Consider the following 18,465-nt stretch of genomic DNA (forward strand, 5'->3'; position numbering starts at 1 on the left):
TCTGAGAAATTTGACCACTTCTGTGTCAAAAAGAGACTCTAAAATTTTGTTATAGGTGCTGCACAGTTGCTGCCAAATGCAAAGAACTTGATATTTTTATTAGATAAATTATTATGGAATTGAATGGCTGCTTGTTATAGCATGCAGGGCAGGGATCTGGTAAGATCATGAAGAATAAGCAGGGCCGGGTTGTAGTCAGTACAGGGATGGGAGTCCTTCAAAGAGAACTTGAGCATTGTGTGCAGTGATGCATGGTATTCAATAGGTGCTATTCTTTTTCTAAGTCTCCATCACTGATCCGGTGAAAGAATGCAAGGCGCTTTTCAGATGTTACATACAATAACCAGCTGGCTCTGGTTTCTTATCTAAATCCAACCTAATTCCACTTGCAGTTTCAGTTGGAGATACTATTATTCCCTTCCTGTCCTGAATTATTTTGCATCATTCCAAAGTACTACCTGTCAGAGAAGGGTGTGTCTCATTGTGGGCTAAATCATTTGGGTGTGTAGAGTATATCTTAATTTGGAAAGTGGCTTGGGTGATAGGGGCTGTTAATTGAGCTGTCATTTCATCACCTGTTGAAAGTGTTTTTTAATTATTTAACAGCTAATAATAGGTGGCTTGGATAAAATAGACCTAAATGACTGGAAGTCAAATACACGGCTGAAGCACTGCATGGCAGATAGCAATATCGTAAAGTGGTTCTGGCAAGCAGTGGAAACATTTGATGAGGAAAGAAGGGCGAGGCTGTTGCAGTTTGTGACTGGGTCCACACGTGTCCCGCTTCAAGGTTTCAAGGCTTTACAAGGTGACTGATGGGGGGGCTGAGTTAATGTGCATTGAAAGAAGGCAGTACATGTTGTGCTACAGCCAGTACAAGTATGTCACTACACATGGTGCTAGAATTTAATAACTTCATCCCTGTTCTTGAAATTCTCAGATTGGTCCATACCTGTAGTAGTAATGAGCATTTTGGCAGTTACCCCTAATGTGATGAGTTGGCAAATTTGTACTCCTTCCATCAGGTAGCAGTTTGACTTGAATGCACTAGTCTCCCAAGAAGGCAGCCACGTATGTTGGTGAACCAAAATCATTGTATATTTTAACGCTGTTCTAAGTACATAAAATGTACGTATTTGATTGGCTCCTAGAAAGCACTTACATTTGATAGCATCAGTACAGGAGCAGCTGAACTAGTTAACATCTTTGTTTAAGAAGTTTATGCCCTCAATGAGTTTGTAGCAAAACTATTAGACTTTGAACGCGTTTCCAAAAATTGCCTCTTTGTGATAACGAAATTGCAGGGCTCTAAGTGCCGTATGAATAAAGCTGTAATAAGTGCATGCTAGCTGAAAACAAATGAATCGTCATGCTCCGAATGTACAGCTTCATTCCACAAGCGCATTTCTTCTAGCCCTGGCACATTGCTATTTTTGAGACTGTGGAAAATTAGTTAAATAAAACTTGGCTGTTCTCTGGGAGTTGTGTTGGGTGGTGTCTTTTGTTTTTAACCACCTCACATTCTTCTGCCAGATCCCTGGAGTAACACTGTAGAAAGTAATTTGTGCAGTTATCCTCTACTACCTTTCTGCTTGCAGTGGGAATTGTGATTTTTATTCCTTTGTATTTGTAAGTAGGAAATGCATTATGTATTAATGCTCTGTTGCTGAAGTGCATTAACTAGAATGTCTGTCTGTAAGGTTCTACAGGCGCTGCAGGACCAAGGTTGTTTACCATCCATTTGATAGATGCAAATACAGACAACCTCCCAAAAGCCCATACTTGGTAAGATGAAGATATTCTATTTGGCAGAACCTGTTCTCTCCTTGTGTGGGTTTAAAATCTTCCTCTTTATCTCCATTTCTCCAGTGCAAAGTGCTCACAGATAAAATGATGCACCTTCCTTTAAGTAATTTTCTTTGAAGATCAGGGGTGATCTGGTGGCCACCTATAAGTTTATCAGGGTTGCTTACCAGGATCTGGGGGAACGTCTGTTCACCAGAGTGCCCCAAGGGATGACAAGGTCAAACGGTGACAAACTCCATCACGATCGATTCAGGCTGGACATAAGGAAGAACTTCTTTACTGTCTGAGCCCCCAAGACCTGGAACAGACTGCCGCCAGAGGTGGTTCAAGCACCTACTCTGAACGCCTTCAAAAGACATCTAGATGTTTATCTTTCTAGGATCCTACGATCCCTGCTGACTTCCTGCCCTTGGGGCAGGGGGCTGGACTCAATGATCCTCTGGGGTCCCTTCCAGCCCTAATGTCTATGACATTATTCAGTAATTCTGTTTCTGGATGCAGCAGTATGGATATATTTACATAGAAACTTAGAAAAAGGCCATTGTTAGTACTGTGTATTTACAGCCTCGAGTTTCAAGAGAATCTGGGATTAGTTTTTGTAGAGGCTGGCTCACCATCGCATCAGGAAAAGATTTTAATTGGTTGCCTAACTAATGAAGCTTTCAGAACCAAAAATAGAAAAATATCCTTTTCCTTTTGAACTCTCACAATAAATTAATCGCCTAATTTCTCCCAACATGAGCCTCATGCTTGAGGCCAAGTTCCGTGTGGTCCTGTGCTCCAGCCTGGAGATGCATTGTGTGATACTCCATTGGAGTCTTTGGTCCCTGGAACACATCCTATTGGTATGGGAAACCAGCTTCAGGAGCTGCTTCCCTAATTGTGCATTAATAGGTGAAGAAACAATTGCATGTAACAACTGAACACACTGTAGGTTGGGATCTGCATCAAGTTGTGAAAGCCTTCCATTTCAAATACTGTATCGGGAATGTTCGTATTTCTGTTGAAACCTTTTAACTTTACTCCATCATTAGATTTTGAAGCTAAACCCACCAGGCATCTTGCCTGCAGATGCTACTTTTTTTTCTTTTCAAAAATGGAAAGAAGTGATAGATATTTTTAAGGGACCAGTTACCAAGTGACCATATTAACTAGTGAAATCAGAGCCCAAGTCCTGACTGAATGCTCCCCTCCAAGCCCTTTCAGAGCTCAAGTGCAGGTTCATTAACTTTAGGAAAAGAGGCAACATTATCCCTTATCTTGATCGATTTGACGGCTTAATGGCAAATACTAGTTCTCTCATGAGGCTGCTTTGTAGATCAGATCTTTGTGGGTAATCTAGGTTTTTGAAAGCAAGAAGTTTCGGACCATGCACAGGAATATATGAACACTGTTATTTCTGCCCTTTGCAGTTTTAACCGAATTGACATTCCGCCTTACGAGTCATATGAGAAGCTTTACGAGAAGCTGTTGACAGCTGTGGAAGAGACATGTGGGTTTGCTGTGGAGTGAAGAAGCAACCAAAGGAAACAGATGCTAGCTCAAGGACCACCAAATCAAAAGCTAGAAGAAGCTTGCTGTGAACTTCCTGCTAAGCTGTCTGAAGCATTGGAACACTAGGCAACTTAAAGATGGGGTTGTTCCTCTCTCTTGTTGGTTGTTGGGGGTGGGGGGTGGGGCTTTTGTTGGTGGTTCTCAACCATACTTTTTCCCCTTTGTTACAATAATCCCTTCCCTGTTCTTCCATCCCTATAAAATGAAATGCAGCCAAATACATTGTTTGGTTGTGGTTACACAGGATATTCTGCTAGACTTGTAACACATATTGTGATAGGGTCAGTGACCTGTGGTCTTTTTATAGGAGTATCAAACAATAGCTGAGTATCTAAGTTTGGTTTGCTGAGGACTTGCAACTGGTAGGTGCACCTGGCTGTGTTTTGTCTGTAAAGCAAACTTGAGCCCCTTGTAAAATCCAGCAGCTGTAGAATATCTGACTGGCACTGGAATTCAGAACTGCGCATCTTACACACCTGGTCCAAAAGTAAATTTCTAGCAGAAAAATCGCCACGTAAACGTTTAACTGAAAGGCAAAGTAATTAAAGTTCTGCCTTAGCAGGAAGCTCTCAGTGAAAGCAATGGCTCGCCTCAAGAAAAATGAAGGAATTCAGGACAACGTCAGTGGTATCGTATCCTTTCTCTTCAGGTGTCCTGGTTGAACTTTAATTGTTTTGCACATGGAAACAAGTTGTCTTCTGCAGATTTACTTTACATTGCTTGTCCGGTTTTAAGTACCTTGCAAAGAAGCCTGGTTAAGCAGGCAGCAACAGATAAAATTGTCAATTCAGTTCAATCACAAAGCTGCGATTTCTGTGCCACTGTTTTATGACACACATGGTGTGACTCAGTTCATAAGAGACTTAAGAGGAAATTGCTAACAGTGAAGCTAATGGAACAAAGTTCCGTTCTTAAGTCATTGGCCTTGAGAAGTATTTTTGAAAGTAGAGGTAAAAAGAGAACTATATAGTGAGTCAAGTCTGTGTAAAGCTATTGGAAGGATTTATGGCTTTAGTTCTATAGAAATGAAAATTTCTCTGAAGAGCTGTGTATGGCTATTTTTTTTTCCAGCTATCTGAAGCTAATGCTAAAGGTTGGCACTCTAACACATTTCTTGAAATGGTTTCCCAGCATTAAGGGAAACAAAAGCAAATCAAGGAGCTGAATCACTAACTTTTTCCAGTTTGCACACCAAGATGAGGCAGTATTTTAACAAAATAACATGATTTCAGGAAGACCCAGTTAGCCATCAAACATGTCTAAACTTAAGTGAAACAGGCTTACTTGTATAGGATTTTCTTTCTTTGGCAAGCCTGTTTTTAAAGAAATTCATTACTGAAACATTTAACAGATGTAATGTTTATGGAATAGTGCATTGAAATTCAGCTGTGGGTCAGAGATGGTCTTAGAAAATGTCTACTGGAATACCTTCTATTTTAACTTTTTTTTATTTGAATTTGATAATAGCTTTAAACTGTGATAGGACAAAAAGTTAGATACTTGTCAAAGTCCTGGAGTCTTTCCCCACTTCATGTTTTATTTCCCATTGACCATAATTCTTGTAATTTGGTGTTGGGAGTGTGAAGGTTGCATCTGAAGTAGGAATTTGTACCATTTTTTGAGATTTGCACAGTTTGTGTAGAACAGCTGACATGATGGGATTGAGTGAGGAAGGCATTCAGACAGGTGTTCGTAGGGCTTTGGGAACTTAGTGGCACTTGGGGACCAGTTTCTGCAGACTGGATTAGTAGGGGGTGGGAAAGGGATTGTGTGACATGGTTGCAGCAGTGGGAAAGGGAAATGCAACTGTTTGCCTTAAACATCTGTGCAATTTGTATCGGGTTACAGGATTCCACGTGCCCTGCCTTTTCCAAATGTCTGTAAAATCGGCATCCACGGGGTGTTTTTAACTCTTCCAGTGCATTTGTTTGTGCAAGAAACCATAGGCAAGTAGAAAAATCAAGGCGGGTTGCTGCCCAAAACGATTCCATGCAGTCTCTCATGTTGTGGATTTTTCACAGAAGAACGTGGAAAAGAAATGGCATTTGCTCCACATAGCACACAGCTGGCTTTGCAAAAGCAAACGAGGTGAAGATGAGGGCTCTCGGAGAACCCTAGGTCAAGTGGCTAGGTCAACAAGAAAGTTGACATGCGATTAGTCCACATGTCTCTCTGCTAGGTCAGTATTTTCTTGGCTGTACAAAATAAGACTACACAAGGATTATGGTTTTAAAGGTCCTTTTGTGTTTTTGTTTCATTTCAAAGCCTCGTAAAGGAACCTCTAATGTGCTGTGCTGGCAGTGATGAGAAGAGGGAACGGACCTGTAAATTGCTTTAATGATACACTTTTTAAAACTATTTCACCAGCACTCCTGTTGTGCTGTCTTTTGCAATTTTGTGCCTCTTAACTAATGATAAAGAAGGTAATTTTTTGTCTCATTCTGTTACACGAATATGTGAAGCAGGGCTTAAAGCTGGCTAGACAGAGAAAATAAACCAGGGAGGTAAATAGGGGTTGAAAATGTCATGTTGTTCTGCCTAAGGCTGGCAGTGCCACATGCAGTTCTGTGGGTAAGGAATTGTGAAAAGCAAGCAGGAGTTTAAGCCGTTTTGTCATTGATGCACCAAGCGGTTTTTTTCAGGCTGCTCCTCTGACACCTAGAAACTTAAAGCATGTCCTTTCCCGGGGTATCTGACAGTGTGAACAAGATGGCACGTGCCCTCTGAGAACTGTCAGGGTTTGAGCTGGTTGGTTGGCTGGTTTTCAAACTTGCCCAAAGAATAAGGTGGAAAAGTCTGGTTGACGTTTCCCCGTCACACACCCTGCCTAGTACAGGAATACATATGGAGCAGCCCTATAGGCACTGCAAGGTGCAACATCTACATTCTCCGTCTCTCTCATACCTGTTCTAAAAGCAAACCTAGAAACTAGTCCAGTGGTACAGCTCTTCAGTACTTGCCCTGATACTGCTCATCAGCCTATACTATTCACTCAGGGATGCGTAGGAAACCACCACTCTGCTTGTGTTTTAAATCGGGAAGAAATGAGAGACTGTTGTATGAATGTTGGAGTTTACTTGGGCATTATGTTAAACGGAGCCATGTTTGAAAAAGGCTGTTTGTTGCTTCCAGTGGTGAAATCTGTTTTCCCAGCAGTATGTACTTTGTTCAAGTCCAGGTGGTGAAGAAACCCTCGAGATTTCATATTATCAGACCCAGCCACCATGCCCTCTGTAGCCAGTGCCCAGGTTCAGTGCTGAATAGCACAGCAAGCTCCCAGAAACACAGTTTGAATCTGTTTTTTAATTTGTTAATTTTTGTTCCTCAACCACTTTATAATGTATTTTTTAATTTATTATTTTGTAATGTCTTGTTTAAGTATTGCTGCTATCCTTGTTATTCTTCCCACTGTTTTTATTGCAGATTTATTTTGTGAAAGTTGTACACTAATGTCTCATTTTATGTCTAAATCAAAGTATTTAAAGAAATACTAGTTCTATTTAATGTGGTTATGGAACCAGCTGGAATAAACAGTGATTGTATAGTAGGCTGGACCCAGGAGGTCATGTTCATTTTTGTTACATATGCAATAAACTCACAACTTTAAACAGTCGGTATCTACCACTTTGTCTGTCCCAGTGGCTATATGTGGAAGGCGTAAGTCTACCGGATAAGCTCATGATGACAGTAATGGGAGCTGCTGGACATCATTCCCCTTTGGAGGGGAATGGAAAAAGAGCAGTAGGGAAGGTAACAAAATAGATTGTGATCCTGCTGCATCTGGTGCTAGCAGGGCTGCATACAGGCAAAGCAGACTCGAACATGGTCTTGATGCAGGCCGTCTCTGGGATGTTCTTCCTAAGATCGATAAAGCATCAGTGATGACGTGCAGGCACCTTCATGCAGAATCACTTTGCCTTGTTCTGAGCACTGCAGGACCAGCAGTGAGAATAATCCTGGTGGATGTAGTCCAGGGCTACATTTGGCTTCACTGGGGAACACACGAGCTGTTTCAGATGAAGCCCCCTTTCCCCAGATTGCATCTGTTTCATTATCTCTACCTTGAATGGTTTGGTTGGATGCTTACAAACCCTCATCTGTGTCCTAACATGTCTTGTTTTTTTGTGTGGTTTTTTGCTGCAAAATCTCCCTTCTCAGGGAAACCAGATATTCCCCATGAATGGCAACAGGGATGCTAACTAATATATGATTTCCTCTATTTACTGATTATTAATGCGTTACTTTTGGCTGTGAGGGAGCTCATGTGGTGGGCCAAGGCTGGCTATGTTGCTAGGTTAGAGGTGGGAGTAGAGGACTTGATAGAGAGGCAATGTGGTTGTATAATCTTTTCTGTCTAGACCTCAAAATAGGTTTGATTTTCATTTGCGTCATTTTATAAAACAGGGATCCTTTATCTGTCTTTCTCCCTGTTGATGAGTCAATTTCATGATATAAATCAAGTGAATCAGTTGTAATGATTGTGGCCTTAATTCAAATTATGATACTTTTTCAATCAGGCGGTGAAGATTTAACCCCTTCACCAATAGTTTGGGGCAGCAAATTCTATCGGTTCTTCAATGCCCAATCAAACATTTTTGTGGCCCATGTTGCCTTTCAGAATACTTTGCAAAATGTTTAATAGTTTCCTTAGAGTTCTCTCAACATGCAAATCCGTACACTGTAAAGGAAATATCTTTTTATTCTAAATATAAGCAGCTGTCTTCAGCAACTGAGCTGTAAAGCAACCGAGGTAATTGGACTATCGTACTACATGAACTTTGTGAAGAGACAGTAGAAAAACGTAAAGGTTCTGCTAAAAGAAACTAGAGGGATAGTTCACTTGGCTTCAGTAATTTGCCATCTCTTAAGTCTGGTCCATAGGGAACAAATTGTTTGGGTTAAATTGTCCAGTCTATGGCTCCTTTTAGCACATCTGGTGGGAATGGGTTCCTGTGTAGAGGATCAGCCTGTTAGTGAGAATACCTTTTGTTTTTAGCTCTGGTGATGCCCACAGAGTGCTGGCTGCAAACACACTAGACTAAAAAGAAAAGATCAGAACCAGGTTCTGCATCAGAGAATCCTAAAATTTAAATGTTTTGCTGCTGCCCCCTTAACTACCCCGGCTGTGAAACTTCCCTTCTTCCAGCAGAGCAGCTGCTGGCGTATGCAGCTGGTGGAGTAGGAGGATTTGTGCATCCCAAAGCAGTCTTCTTGCCTGGTCTCAGGTGTTAAATCAGTAGTTTGCATGGGGTGTTGAGATCCTGGTGTTTTTTTAGCCCGTATTTTGGGTGGCTTTTCTTGCTATCTATAGCTTTGAGTTGGCAGTGAGGGTATATCTAGTAAAGGAAGGGTTAACTTCAGCAGCTAGTGGAGGCATTTAGTCTTTCTAGGCTTTCATGAGCTAACAGTTCTTTTCTAGATGGATCATCGAGCCAGCACTTGCCTGGACGTTTTTCAGTTCATCTAATAGCCCTGGTTGAGACTAATCAGGTGGCGCATGAAAATCAACCACAAGGAGCAAGGATTGCAGACAATGAGCTGAGACAACTGGCCTTCTACAAGTAGGAGTGGTTGAACAGGTTTAAAAAAAGGTTACTTCCAATGATGCGCAGCATAGCCTGCGTATTTCTGCTTTAGAAGAGGGGGGCGAGGCAGCTGAGAGCAGAGGCTCCATGTGAAGCGCACTCTGGAACTCAGCGGGTTGTGGGGAGAAAATGGTGCACGCAACCAGCCCGGCTTAACTTTCTTTCAAGTATCCCAGCCTCTGGTTTGGTGCTCTCAGCACTGTGATCAGCTGTGTGGTGGTGTTCAGAGCTGATACCTACAGCAAAGCTGGTGCCACTTCCCTGGTCTGCTAGTGGCTGATCTGAGCCACTAGCGGACTAGGTTTTGCAGTGTTGCAAAATCTGAGCTTCTCCAAGTTCTGTAGTTTCCTACTTTGGCTCAGAGTGCAAACTCCTCTCCAAGTCGTGCAGAGAACACGACAGCTAGAGAAACTGCTGGGTCTAGCTGTCGCTCCGGGTGATTCTAGTCTGCTTGTGTTAGTCCCAACTGTTTAGATCACTCCTGTAGCCACCTATTTTTTATCTGCCCTTCTATGCCCCCATCCCCTCTGAAGAGTTGCCCAGGATTCAGTGCACTCTACAAGCTACAACATCAGCCTGCTGCCCCCAATGGGACAGTCTCCTAATGACTGATTTATTGCTTAATTAGACATGATGCGAAGATAAGTTCAGGAAATAACCAATGTCAGGAGAATGGTTTCTCTAATCGTTGCATGCGATTATTAATTGAGAGGGTTCCTTTCATGCTTACAATTTGCAGGACCAACACCTTCAGCTTTTTTTCACTGATTGCAAGGTATGTGCTTCAGCCCAAGCAGGTCTGTTCTAGAAAGCTCATCAGAACAGGTGGGAGAAGAGGAGAAGCAGGGGGTGGTGATAATAGAGAAGGGCAAGGAGGAGATGGGGGTGGGGGAGGGGAATCAAAGGTAAAATGAGTCTAAGAATGATGAAGGGGAAGGTGGTGGAGTGGAAAGGGGAGGTTCAGAGCCTGGAGGAGATAGCAGTGAATAGGATGAGAAGGCACAGGGGAGAATGGGAAAGGGCTACAGAACCCAGGGGAGAGACTGCACATATGCTGCCCACAGTGGCTTTTGAGATGAAGACACAGCCGGGCTTCTATCTGTGGCTAATGTGTCCAGGACTGGCCCATGGAGTCAGCTCTTGGCCAGAGCAGGCAGTGTCTGTACTGGGGATGATCTAGAAGCAGAGTCATCTTGTCTTCTGAGCCTGCAGCAGAGAAAGGGGGAAGTAACTCTGCGCGACAAGGGAAACAATGCTGGAAATCGCAAAGGTAGGCAGAGAGCCCTACAGGGGTTTCCCAGCATGTGCAGTTTGCTCCATCTACCAGCAGTGCCCTTGCAGTTGGTGCTTTGAGCAGGAGCCGGAGATCAGGGCAAATTGGTTCTGCCGCCACCATGGTTGATGGCCTTGGGCAAGTTACTTAACTACTGTTTGCCTCGGTTTTCCCACCAGTGAAATGGAGGTAACTGGCCGCATCCGCAAAGCAGAGTCCTGCCAATGGCTGGGGCCAAGGCGGTGCTAATCATGGCTCCTCTTCAGAACCACGGAGAGCACATTCCCACCCGGCCACTTCCAGGTGGTTTTGGACCCCAGCTGTCTCTGCTGCACAGCTCTACGAAGGGAGGGTCCTTTAATGTTGGACACGCTGGGTCATTGTTTCCCAGAGACCTCTCCTTGCTGACCAAACACTTCAGCAGAGTTTTCCCGTTTCCCCTTAACATGCTTGCAGGTGCAAGCATCCAGTAGGTTCTGATGTTTCTCCTCTAACCAGAGACTGGCGCTAGGCCCTGTACAGATCCCCGACTTCCCCAAAACAATGCTTCTGCCTTGGTGGGTCTACAGCTGCAGTTTACAGTGCCCTCCCTGGGTATCACAGCCAGACTACTTGATATTTCAGACTGCTGGGAGAGAGGCAGGAGTTGTTCAGCTTCCTTCCCCCCCTTCTCTGCCCTCCTAGCCCTAAATGCTTACCTTTTGCAGATCTACCTGCTGAGGCAAGGTCTCAGCTCAAACTGGTAGTCCAAGCACCGCAGGAGATCTTATTCCATGTGCAGCATTGCAGTGTTGGTCACAGACTGTATTCTGCTTAGGCAGAGTTGCCTTATCGATTAATAGATTAAGATGTTAGGGGCTGGAAGGGACTTTACAGGATCTTTGCATCCAGCCCCCCTGCACTTAGGCAGGAAAGACTGCTGGGGTCAAATGATCCCAGCAAGGTGGGTGTCAAAACGCTTTCTGAAGATCGCCAGGGTGGGTGACTGTATACCACCTACCTCACCAGGGGACCCTGTTCCAGAACCTCAGCACCCGACTCGTGAAGCTTTTTGGCCCCTGCTTTTCTTTGTCTCCTGCCAAAAACAGCATATGGTTTTAAAAAAAAAAAAAAAAAAGGTCAACCCTGATTTGGCAGCCAGTGCGCTGTGATCCTGCCTCTGCAGCTTACAGAGTGATCTCATGGCTGCCTTATGCTTCCTTTGTGCATTTGGAAGTATCTGTTGTCTTGTCATAAACTGCAGCCGTAAGCCCACCAGGGCAGGGGCACTGTGTTTTGAGGAAAGTCAGGGGGTCTATATAGGGCTTATCCCCAGTCACTAGTTAGGCATTGTTGGAGGAGACGTCAGAACCATTGAGTGCAACAATTGTCTGCTGTGGCATATCAATCCTGCATCCCGAAGGCTGTGTCCAAAGGTCTTTTGTGTATAGGACTAACTATCAAAAACTAGAGAGGACGGTGAGAAGCAGGTGAAACAGAGCTGAGAGTCTCTGAGTCTCTGTAGTACAAGCAGTGACCTTCGAAGTCATTCAGGGAGCTCCTCTGATGCCTAAAGCTTCCTTTCCTTTTCCTTGCCAAGAACTCCTCCCAGTAAAACATCCCACCCTCAGGCCTTGATTTTACTTTGTTACCAGGTCCATGATCCTGGAAAAAATTCCTTGGCCATTTGCTCTCCTCTTTCCTGGAGTGGACGGAACATGTTGCCATGAAAAAGCAAACGTCTTTGCTGCGATGATGTTCTCTCCCCCCGAGTCCCTCTCTCTTGCCTGGGCATCTTAGCGTTTCAGCAAATGCTAGTCAGAGGTAGGGGGCAAGGGGTTGCTAACTTGCTGCCCTGTGAGTTCAGGAAGTGACAGGCAACAGGCAGTCTCCATGGTGATGCCGTTTCTCCTTGCCAGCCTGAGTGATCCTGACTCCTGACCTGAATTGCTTCATGACACATAGTCATTGCCGGTTCGGTAGTCTTGTGATGGGCAGAGACGCAAAAGAGGCAGATGACGGAAGCTTAGGCACAAGCACAAATTGCTGCAGGGACCTCAACTGCTTCCACTCCCCAGGAAACCCTGCCTTCTGCAGGTGAGGGGTTTGTGCATGCAACTTACTGCCCACCCTGGGTACTGGAGTCCTTGGACAATAGGTCCTAACCTATTGTGTCCCTTGGCACTTGTCACCAACTCCTGGCGACATGCCACCTTGATGGCTGGTGAATGTGGGATCTGCCATGCGGTAAAACATGGGCCTCCACCCCTGTTGTTGCTAAAGAAATAACCCCATTATCTGTTCTACATAGGTTCTCCTCTTGCTCTCCCTGGTGCACTAGCCCCTTCTGGGACTACGTCTCTGGTAAGTGGCAGAGTCTTATCCCTGCTGGGGCTGGCCACTACCAGGAGATGCAGTGCTGTCTTCTGTGCCAACCTGGCAGGGGTAAAGATACTTGCGTTGACGTGGTGGTCGGAATTAGCCTATGAAGCACTGGTGAAGATCTCTAGAAGCGTCACATCGCATAACATTGGCTTCCCAAACAGCTGCTCTTTCTGAAGATTGGTGTGGCGTTGGCTTTGTCTGCATCATAACGCAGCTGAGTAAGGTAAAGCGTTTTGAGCTCCAACGCTTGTAGTCATTGTGCACGTGGGTGTGACTGGGTCATTTTGTTTGTGCTGGTGACGGGAGCTCCGCTGAGCACCAAATGTGCACGTTGGGAGCATTGCTGGCTGCCTGCTTGCCTCACAGGAAAAAGTTTCCTCCGTGATGCCCAGCACAATGCAGCCCAGCAGCAGGTGAGCAGGGAGAGCATCATGAGCTTTTGCTAATCTGAGAAAGCAAATGAGTTTGGATGAGCCATTCTGAGTATATATGAAGAGAAGCAAAAGTTACCAAGGTGCCTGAGCAAAGGTCAGCACCCAGGCGGGTCAGAGAGGGTAAATCCAGCCAGAGAAACCTGATTGCGTCCTTTGTTTGGAAGGATTACAGAGTGAATGGCTGACGGGAACATGGCCAGCCACAGACTGAGATCTTAGATATGTTCTCGCAGAATCTTACTTTAAAATCCAGTCCATCCATTTAGATTGGCCTTGGATAAGAAACCTATCTGTATGGCCTCTGAACCCAGTGGAAAGAAAGGGGGAGCTGCTGCTGACAGTGGTTTGGACTGGGCAGCTGGCTAGCTTTGCAGAAATCCCGGCAAGCTTTGTTCCTGCTTTACATCTTCGTGACTGTTCCAGAAGAGGGAATTAATAAACTGTGTGTTAATGAAGCTACGGGTGATATGAAATTGGGATAGATACTCCATAGCACAGACCATGAAACTCTGCTAATGAAGCAGGTTGTGAGAGGTTCCTAAATATAAAAGCCAAATACCTCACAACCAGGCACTTTAATTAAATGGGTGTGCTGCCTCCTGGCCAGTGTGCACTGCGCGTACAGCTAATAAAGGGAGGAGGGTAGTCTTGTAGCTAAATGCTGTGTCTGGGAGTAATGAGGGCTGGGATCTCATCCCTGCTCTGATGAACTCTCCTTACTTAGCTTTCATGGCTGCGTCCAGATGAGCACAGACGTTCAGTTCCCTGGGGACGACTAGCCTTGTGCCGCTGCTAGTCCCCAGGGAACACCTGTGCATGCGCCTTCTGGTGCATAGCAGGACCCTGGGTGGGGTAGGGGACTCTGGGGCCAGCAACTCTGCTGGCTCTAGCAGCCTTACCTGAGTCTGGGGAAGCTGCAGCCGTGTTGCTCCTGCAGCTGGGAGCCTGGCTGGCAGCTGGAATATGGCTCCAGCCGGCCAGGCTCCAGTTTTGGGTGGCACGTGCTGCCTCCACATGCGCTGCCCGGCTTTTTTTCTGCATGGATTTTTTTGACCCCGGGATTTCTCAGGGTTAAAACCCCTGCCCCTGCACAGCAAGGTAACAGCATGAGAAGCACCTGAATATGTGGTGTGTGGCTCGGCAAACAGGTCTGCGGCACTACATATTGCATGACCATGCTCATTTGGATGCAGCATGTTTGTGCATCTGTTTTCTCCTCTATAAAATAACAATTGATCCTTCATTGCTATCAGGGTGAGGGCAGGAGAGTGGTTACATCTCCTTCATCACACCTCCCAGCCCACGGGCCCCACTGCCTGTAAAGTGCTTTAGGATCTTTGGGTGGAAGAAGCTTATTTGAAGGGCAAAGGCCAAGGAGGGAGCTAGTCATTGATTTCTGGTCACTTGTACGGCAGTAGCCCTCCAGCCCAGACTCATCTTACCACCTAACTACTGTCTGTGTCGTCCTCCCCTCCTCCTCCCTATACTGTTGTGTTGCTGCTGCTGCTTCCTGGCATGTTCTCCATGTCAGGGCAGCAGAGGCAGGGTTTTAATAAAGAGCAGTCTCAGCCCAACTAGGCACAGAGCCGAGATCCAGTGACTAATATCTGATGGTGGAAGGCTCCAGCAGGATCCCAGGAAGCGACAGAGCATGAATCAGCACCCGCTGCCTGGCAGCAGAGGAGAGCAAAGTACGTGTGCCACAAAGACCTCTGAGGAGCCCACGGGTGGTGGGCGTGCGAGCTCCCCTCGGCCTGTGCTCAGGAGCTGGGGGCTGCTTGGCGCCCAGCTTGAGTGAACTGGCCACTTTGGGATTAGCACCACTCCTCTGGATGCCTGTGCTTCTGCGTTTAAAGGAGGAAAAGCTCTTTTCTATATCTCCTTGGGTATATAAAAGGAGAACACCCAACAGTCGGGTATTCTTTTGTGGTGCCGCTTCCCCACCTGGGCCCAAGGGAAGTGCATCTCCTTAGACCCGCTGTTGGCAGTGCTGTTACAGGAGCAGTATTTGCTGTGTCACTGAAGTGAGGCCAGTCTTGTAACCCAGTGAGACCCTATCCCCCCCCTGCCCTCCCAGAGGAGCTAGGGATACAGCAAAACCCGCGTGTACCCAGGGTGCTGTTCCCAGAGAGGGGAGAATCTATTAATTTGCTCTCCCACTCGCATGTGCACACACACTTTCCTGTCTCGTGCACACGCACACAGATGCATACTTTCCCCAGAATCCCTTTGCCAAAGAGGCTGGTAGGTACAGAAGCAAACCGGTTGTTCCTGAAATGCAGAGCATCAATAGCGCAGTGCAGTGATTGCACTGCATTAGGTGAAGTGTCCGTCAGGGTAGGGGAAAGGGATGGTGTGCATGTGCTGTTCAGGGAGACGGGTCTCATGCCACGGGCAGTGGGCTGGACCGCAGGATGCCTGGGCTCTGTCCCATCTGCAGGGCAATCTTGAGTGAGTCGCTTCATGACCCTGTGCCTCAGTTTTCCCTTGTGTAAAGCAGGGATAATGGCAGTGCCCTGCTTTTTAATGGGCTTTGAGGTGTGCTGATGAGCAAGGCTCAATGGAAGCCAGGTGCAGGTGCTGTTCAGGAGCCTGAGGCTGTGCCCACCCCACCCCAACACACACTTTAACCACCAAAGCTGCTAGATATGCTTTGTGGGTGACAGTGGAGCAGTGAGCCAGAGGGCTGGGCCTCTGCTCCATTGCCAGCTGCAGTGTTGGGCCCCAGTCTGAGCCCAGCCTGCTGTAAAGAAATGGCCTGCCTACTGGTCTTGGGGACAGGCACGCACCAGGGGCTCAGCATGGGGCTGGCGTCTGGTTTGGGACTTCCAGGGACAGAGTACCATACACAGCAAGTGAGAAATGTATCTGGATCGACTTGGTGTGAGCAAGCGGGGCCGACAGATAGCCCACAAGGTGCATGTTTTCCCCGCAGGGCAGGGGCAAGCTGGGTAGTAGCAAGGCTCTGCTAATGTGGTCCTTACCAGAGAGCAAGTGGTCTTCAAGGCCAAACCATCCCTTCAGCTCTGCCACGGGGAGTGTGGGCATGCTGCAGACAGTGACCAGACTAGTGACTTCTACCAGCCCCTCTTCTGGTAAGACCCCTCCCTCCTGGGCTGTATTAGCAAAAGCCTCCATCTCCATGTATCACCCCCCATCCCGATGCATGCCCCCAAAACATCCCAGCAGCTCCCTGCCCACAGCCGATGCATGTCTGTGATCCCCCATGTCCCTGGTGGCAGTGATTGCCATCTGGTTCCTGTGGGTACAATGGGGGCAGGAACCTGTGAGGTGACAAGCGACTGCAATGGCAGCTTTGCCTGAGTGAAGACTGAAGGACTGGGCCCTGCTGTGCTTTGCGTATGGAGTGAACTCAAGAGGGTAACAAGTTCCCCATCCCACCCCATAGCATGGGTGGTCTGTAGCCCAACAGCTGGGGCTGCCGAGACGGACCAGCCTCCGTGGGAAAGAGGGAGAGGGTGGTGGGCACCCATTTGGATTTGGAGGTCCAGTCCCTGCCCTTTCGGAGAGGCAGCCTTCCCCCAACATGCTGGTGGGGGGGAGCTGGGACTGCCAAACAAACCCCATAGATATTTGCCCCATCCTCTCCCCTGCTGCCAGAACAGACTCCAAGGGATACATGATGCGACTCTGTTTTATTTTAATTTTGCTGCTTCTGTCTCTGAACTCATTCATTGCAGCACCGCTCCTGGGGCAGCACGGAGGGGGGGTGCAAGCAATGGTCTGGGGTGTCCTTTCCATGGACTGTGCGACGGGGCAATGGCCTGCGGATTTGGGGTGGGAGAGGGGAGAAAGAGAGCCTCTGTCAGGGCAGGTGAGAGGGAAGAGGAGTTCAGCTTCACCCAATGTCAGAGGGGCCTGGTTATGTCCTCCCTGGGGTCTGGAGCAGGCCCTGTGTCAGTCCTGGGTGTGCATGAGATCTTGTCTTATGGCCTGGGTACACTTTGCCCCTTCGGACATGCGGGAGATGAAGCCCCGTGACCACAGCAGTGTGAGACCCACATGCATCTCCCATCGCCATAGTTGCAACCACCTGGGCACACTGCTGTCAGTCCCAGGGGCAGGGCTTTGCAAGATGCTCTCTCCAAATGGAGGGAGGTGTCCATCAGCCTCTGCTTGGTTGCTTGTAGGGTCCAGTTCCAGATGCACTGTGACCCGCCCAGCTTTCCCTTGCGGATGTCTCTCCGTGGGGTCAGCAGCGGGGGTAGCTCAGTGCTAACTGCACTCATTGCCTTTCAGAGCGGTACCCATGGAGCAGGCTGGTGGGGAGAGAATCCTCCTGGCTGGACAGCAGCCGTTCAGGGCCTCCTCTCCGTGGTGCTGCAGGGATTGTCCCCACTGGGTCCAAGCCAGCGGAGGAGAGAGCCCTGCATGGGGCAGGGGGAGCAAAGGGAGGGGACTGGATGCAGTTTTACCATCATCCTTCTCAACCTCTGTCTCCTGCGGGAGGGTCCTGTCACTGGGATCTTCTGGCAGAAGAGCAGATGTAGGGAGACCTTCCCCTGGATGCTGGGGAGAAAGGAAGGGACAGCATGAAAGCCTTGGTCTGGCTGCTGAGGGGACAGAGAGGAGCTTAGGGAAAGCAGCTGTTCAGTTCCTACCTGATTTTTTTGTAGGGAGTCGTGGTTGGAAAGCTCAGGGAGCAGCATAGATGTGGAGGTGGCCGGAGGCAGGGGCAAGCAAAAGATGCGGGAGAAGATCATGTGTTAAGCAGCTACCGTTGTTGACCAATGACTTCCCTATCGTGGCAGGGGCAGGGCATTGGCCCTTGTCTCCTCTGCTCTTACATCCGAGGGTGTTGTTGGTGTTTTGGGTGTTGTGCCTGGCAGCTGGGTGTGAGGGTCTGAGGTGGTGACTGGGGGGTGCTCCTGGGACCTGTGAGTAGGTGTGAAGTAGTGAATGGCAAGTGTGCGTGGGGGGATGGATGCCTGATGTGGTAGGGGGCTGGGGACAGCTGTGCCGGGGAGGGGAGGGGAGTGGATGTTTTGTGGGGTGTGAGTAAGAAGTATAGCTGGTGGGGAGGGGGACAGTGCGTCAGCCAGCACCGTGCAGCCCATCTGTGCGTATGTGGCTTGCTCAGAGCGGTATCAGCAGACAGAAGCTTCTTTCATTGCTGTGGCTCATTAGTCTTCAGAAAGACCAAAAGAGAGCACGAGGATGGGCTGAGCCAGGCGGAGGCCACCCTGCATTGCACAAGGCCCAGCAGCTGCCCTGCCAAGATGTGCTGCGCAGGCCTGGGGTGGGATGCAAGCTCGGTGCTGCATGGGAGTGTGTGGTTTGGGACCAGGAGGGCTGCAAAGGCAGCAGCAACCTCCTCGCGGGCACTGCTCCGGAGGGGCTTGCCTCCAGCCTTCCTTGGCGGGCAGGGGACGTGCACTGACATAAATAGGCCCCGTCTTGACCGTGAGCTAACTGCAGCAGCGCACGC

General features: G+C 47.8%; 1 protein-coding gene across 1 annotated transcript in view; it reads left to right on the forward strand.

The window, feature by feature from the left end:
* Positions 1-6,970, forward strand: part of SMURF1 (SMAD specific E3 ubiquitin protein ligase 1) — a 36,487-nt gene extending 29,517 nt beyond the window's left edge. The window contains exons 16-18 of the mRNA XM_006023976.2: positions 607-808; positions 1,710-1,785; positions 3,219-6,970. Of these exons, the coding sequence (XP_006024038.1) occupies positions 607-808; positions 1,710-1,785; positions 3,219-3,318 (378 nt within the window). The 3' untranslated portion in view covers positions 3,319-6,970. The remainder of the gene's footprint in view (positions 1-606; positions 809-1,709; positions 1,786-3,218) is intronic.
* The last annotated feature ends 11,495 nt before the right edge of the window (positions 6,971-18,465 follow it).

The sequence above is a fragment of the Alligator sinensis genome, unplaced genomic scaffold (assembly GCF_000455745.1).
Source record: "Alligator sinensis unplaced genomic scaffold, ASM45574v1 scaffold402_1, whole genome shotgun sequence".
NCBI lineage: Eukaryota > Metazoa > Chordata > Crocodylia > Alligatoridae > Alligator > Alligator sinensis.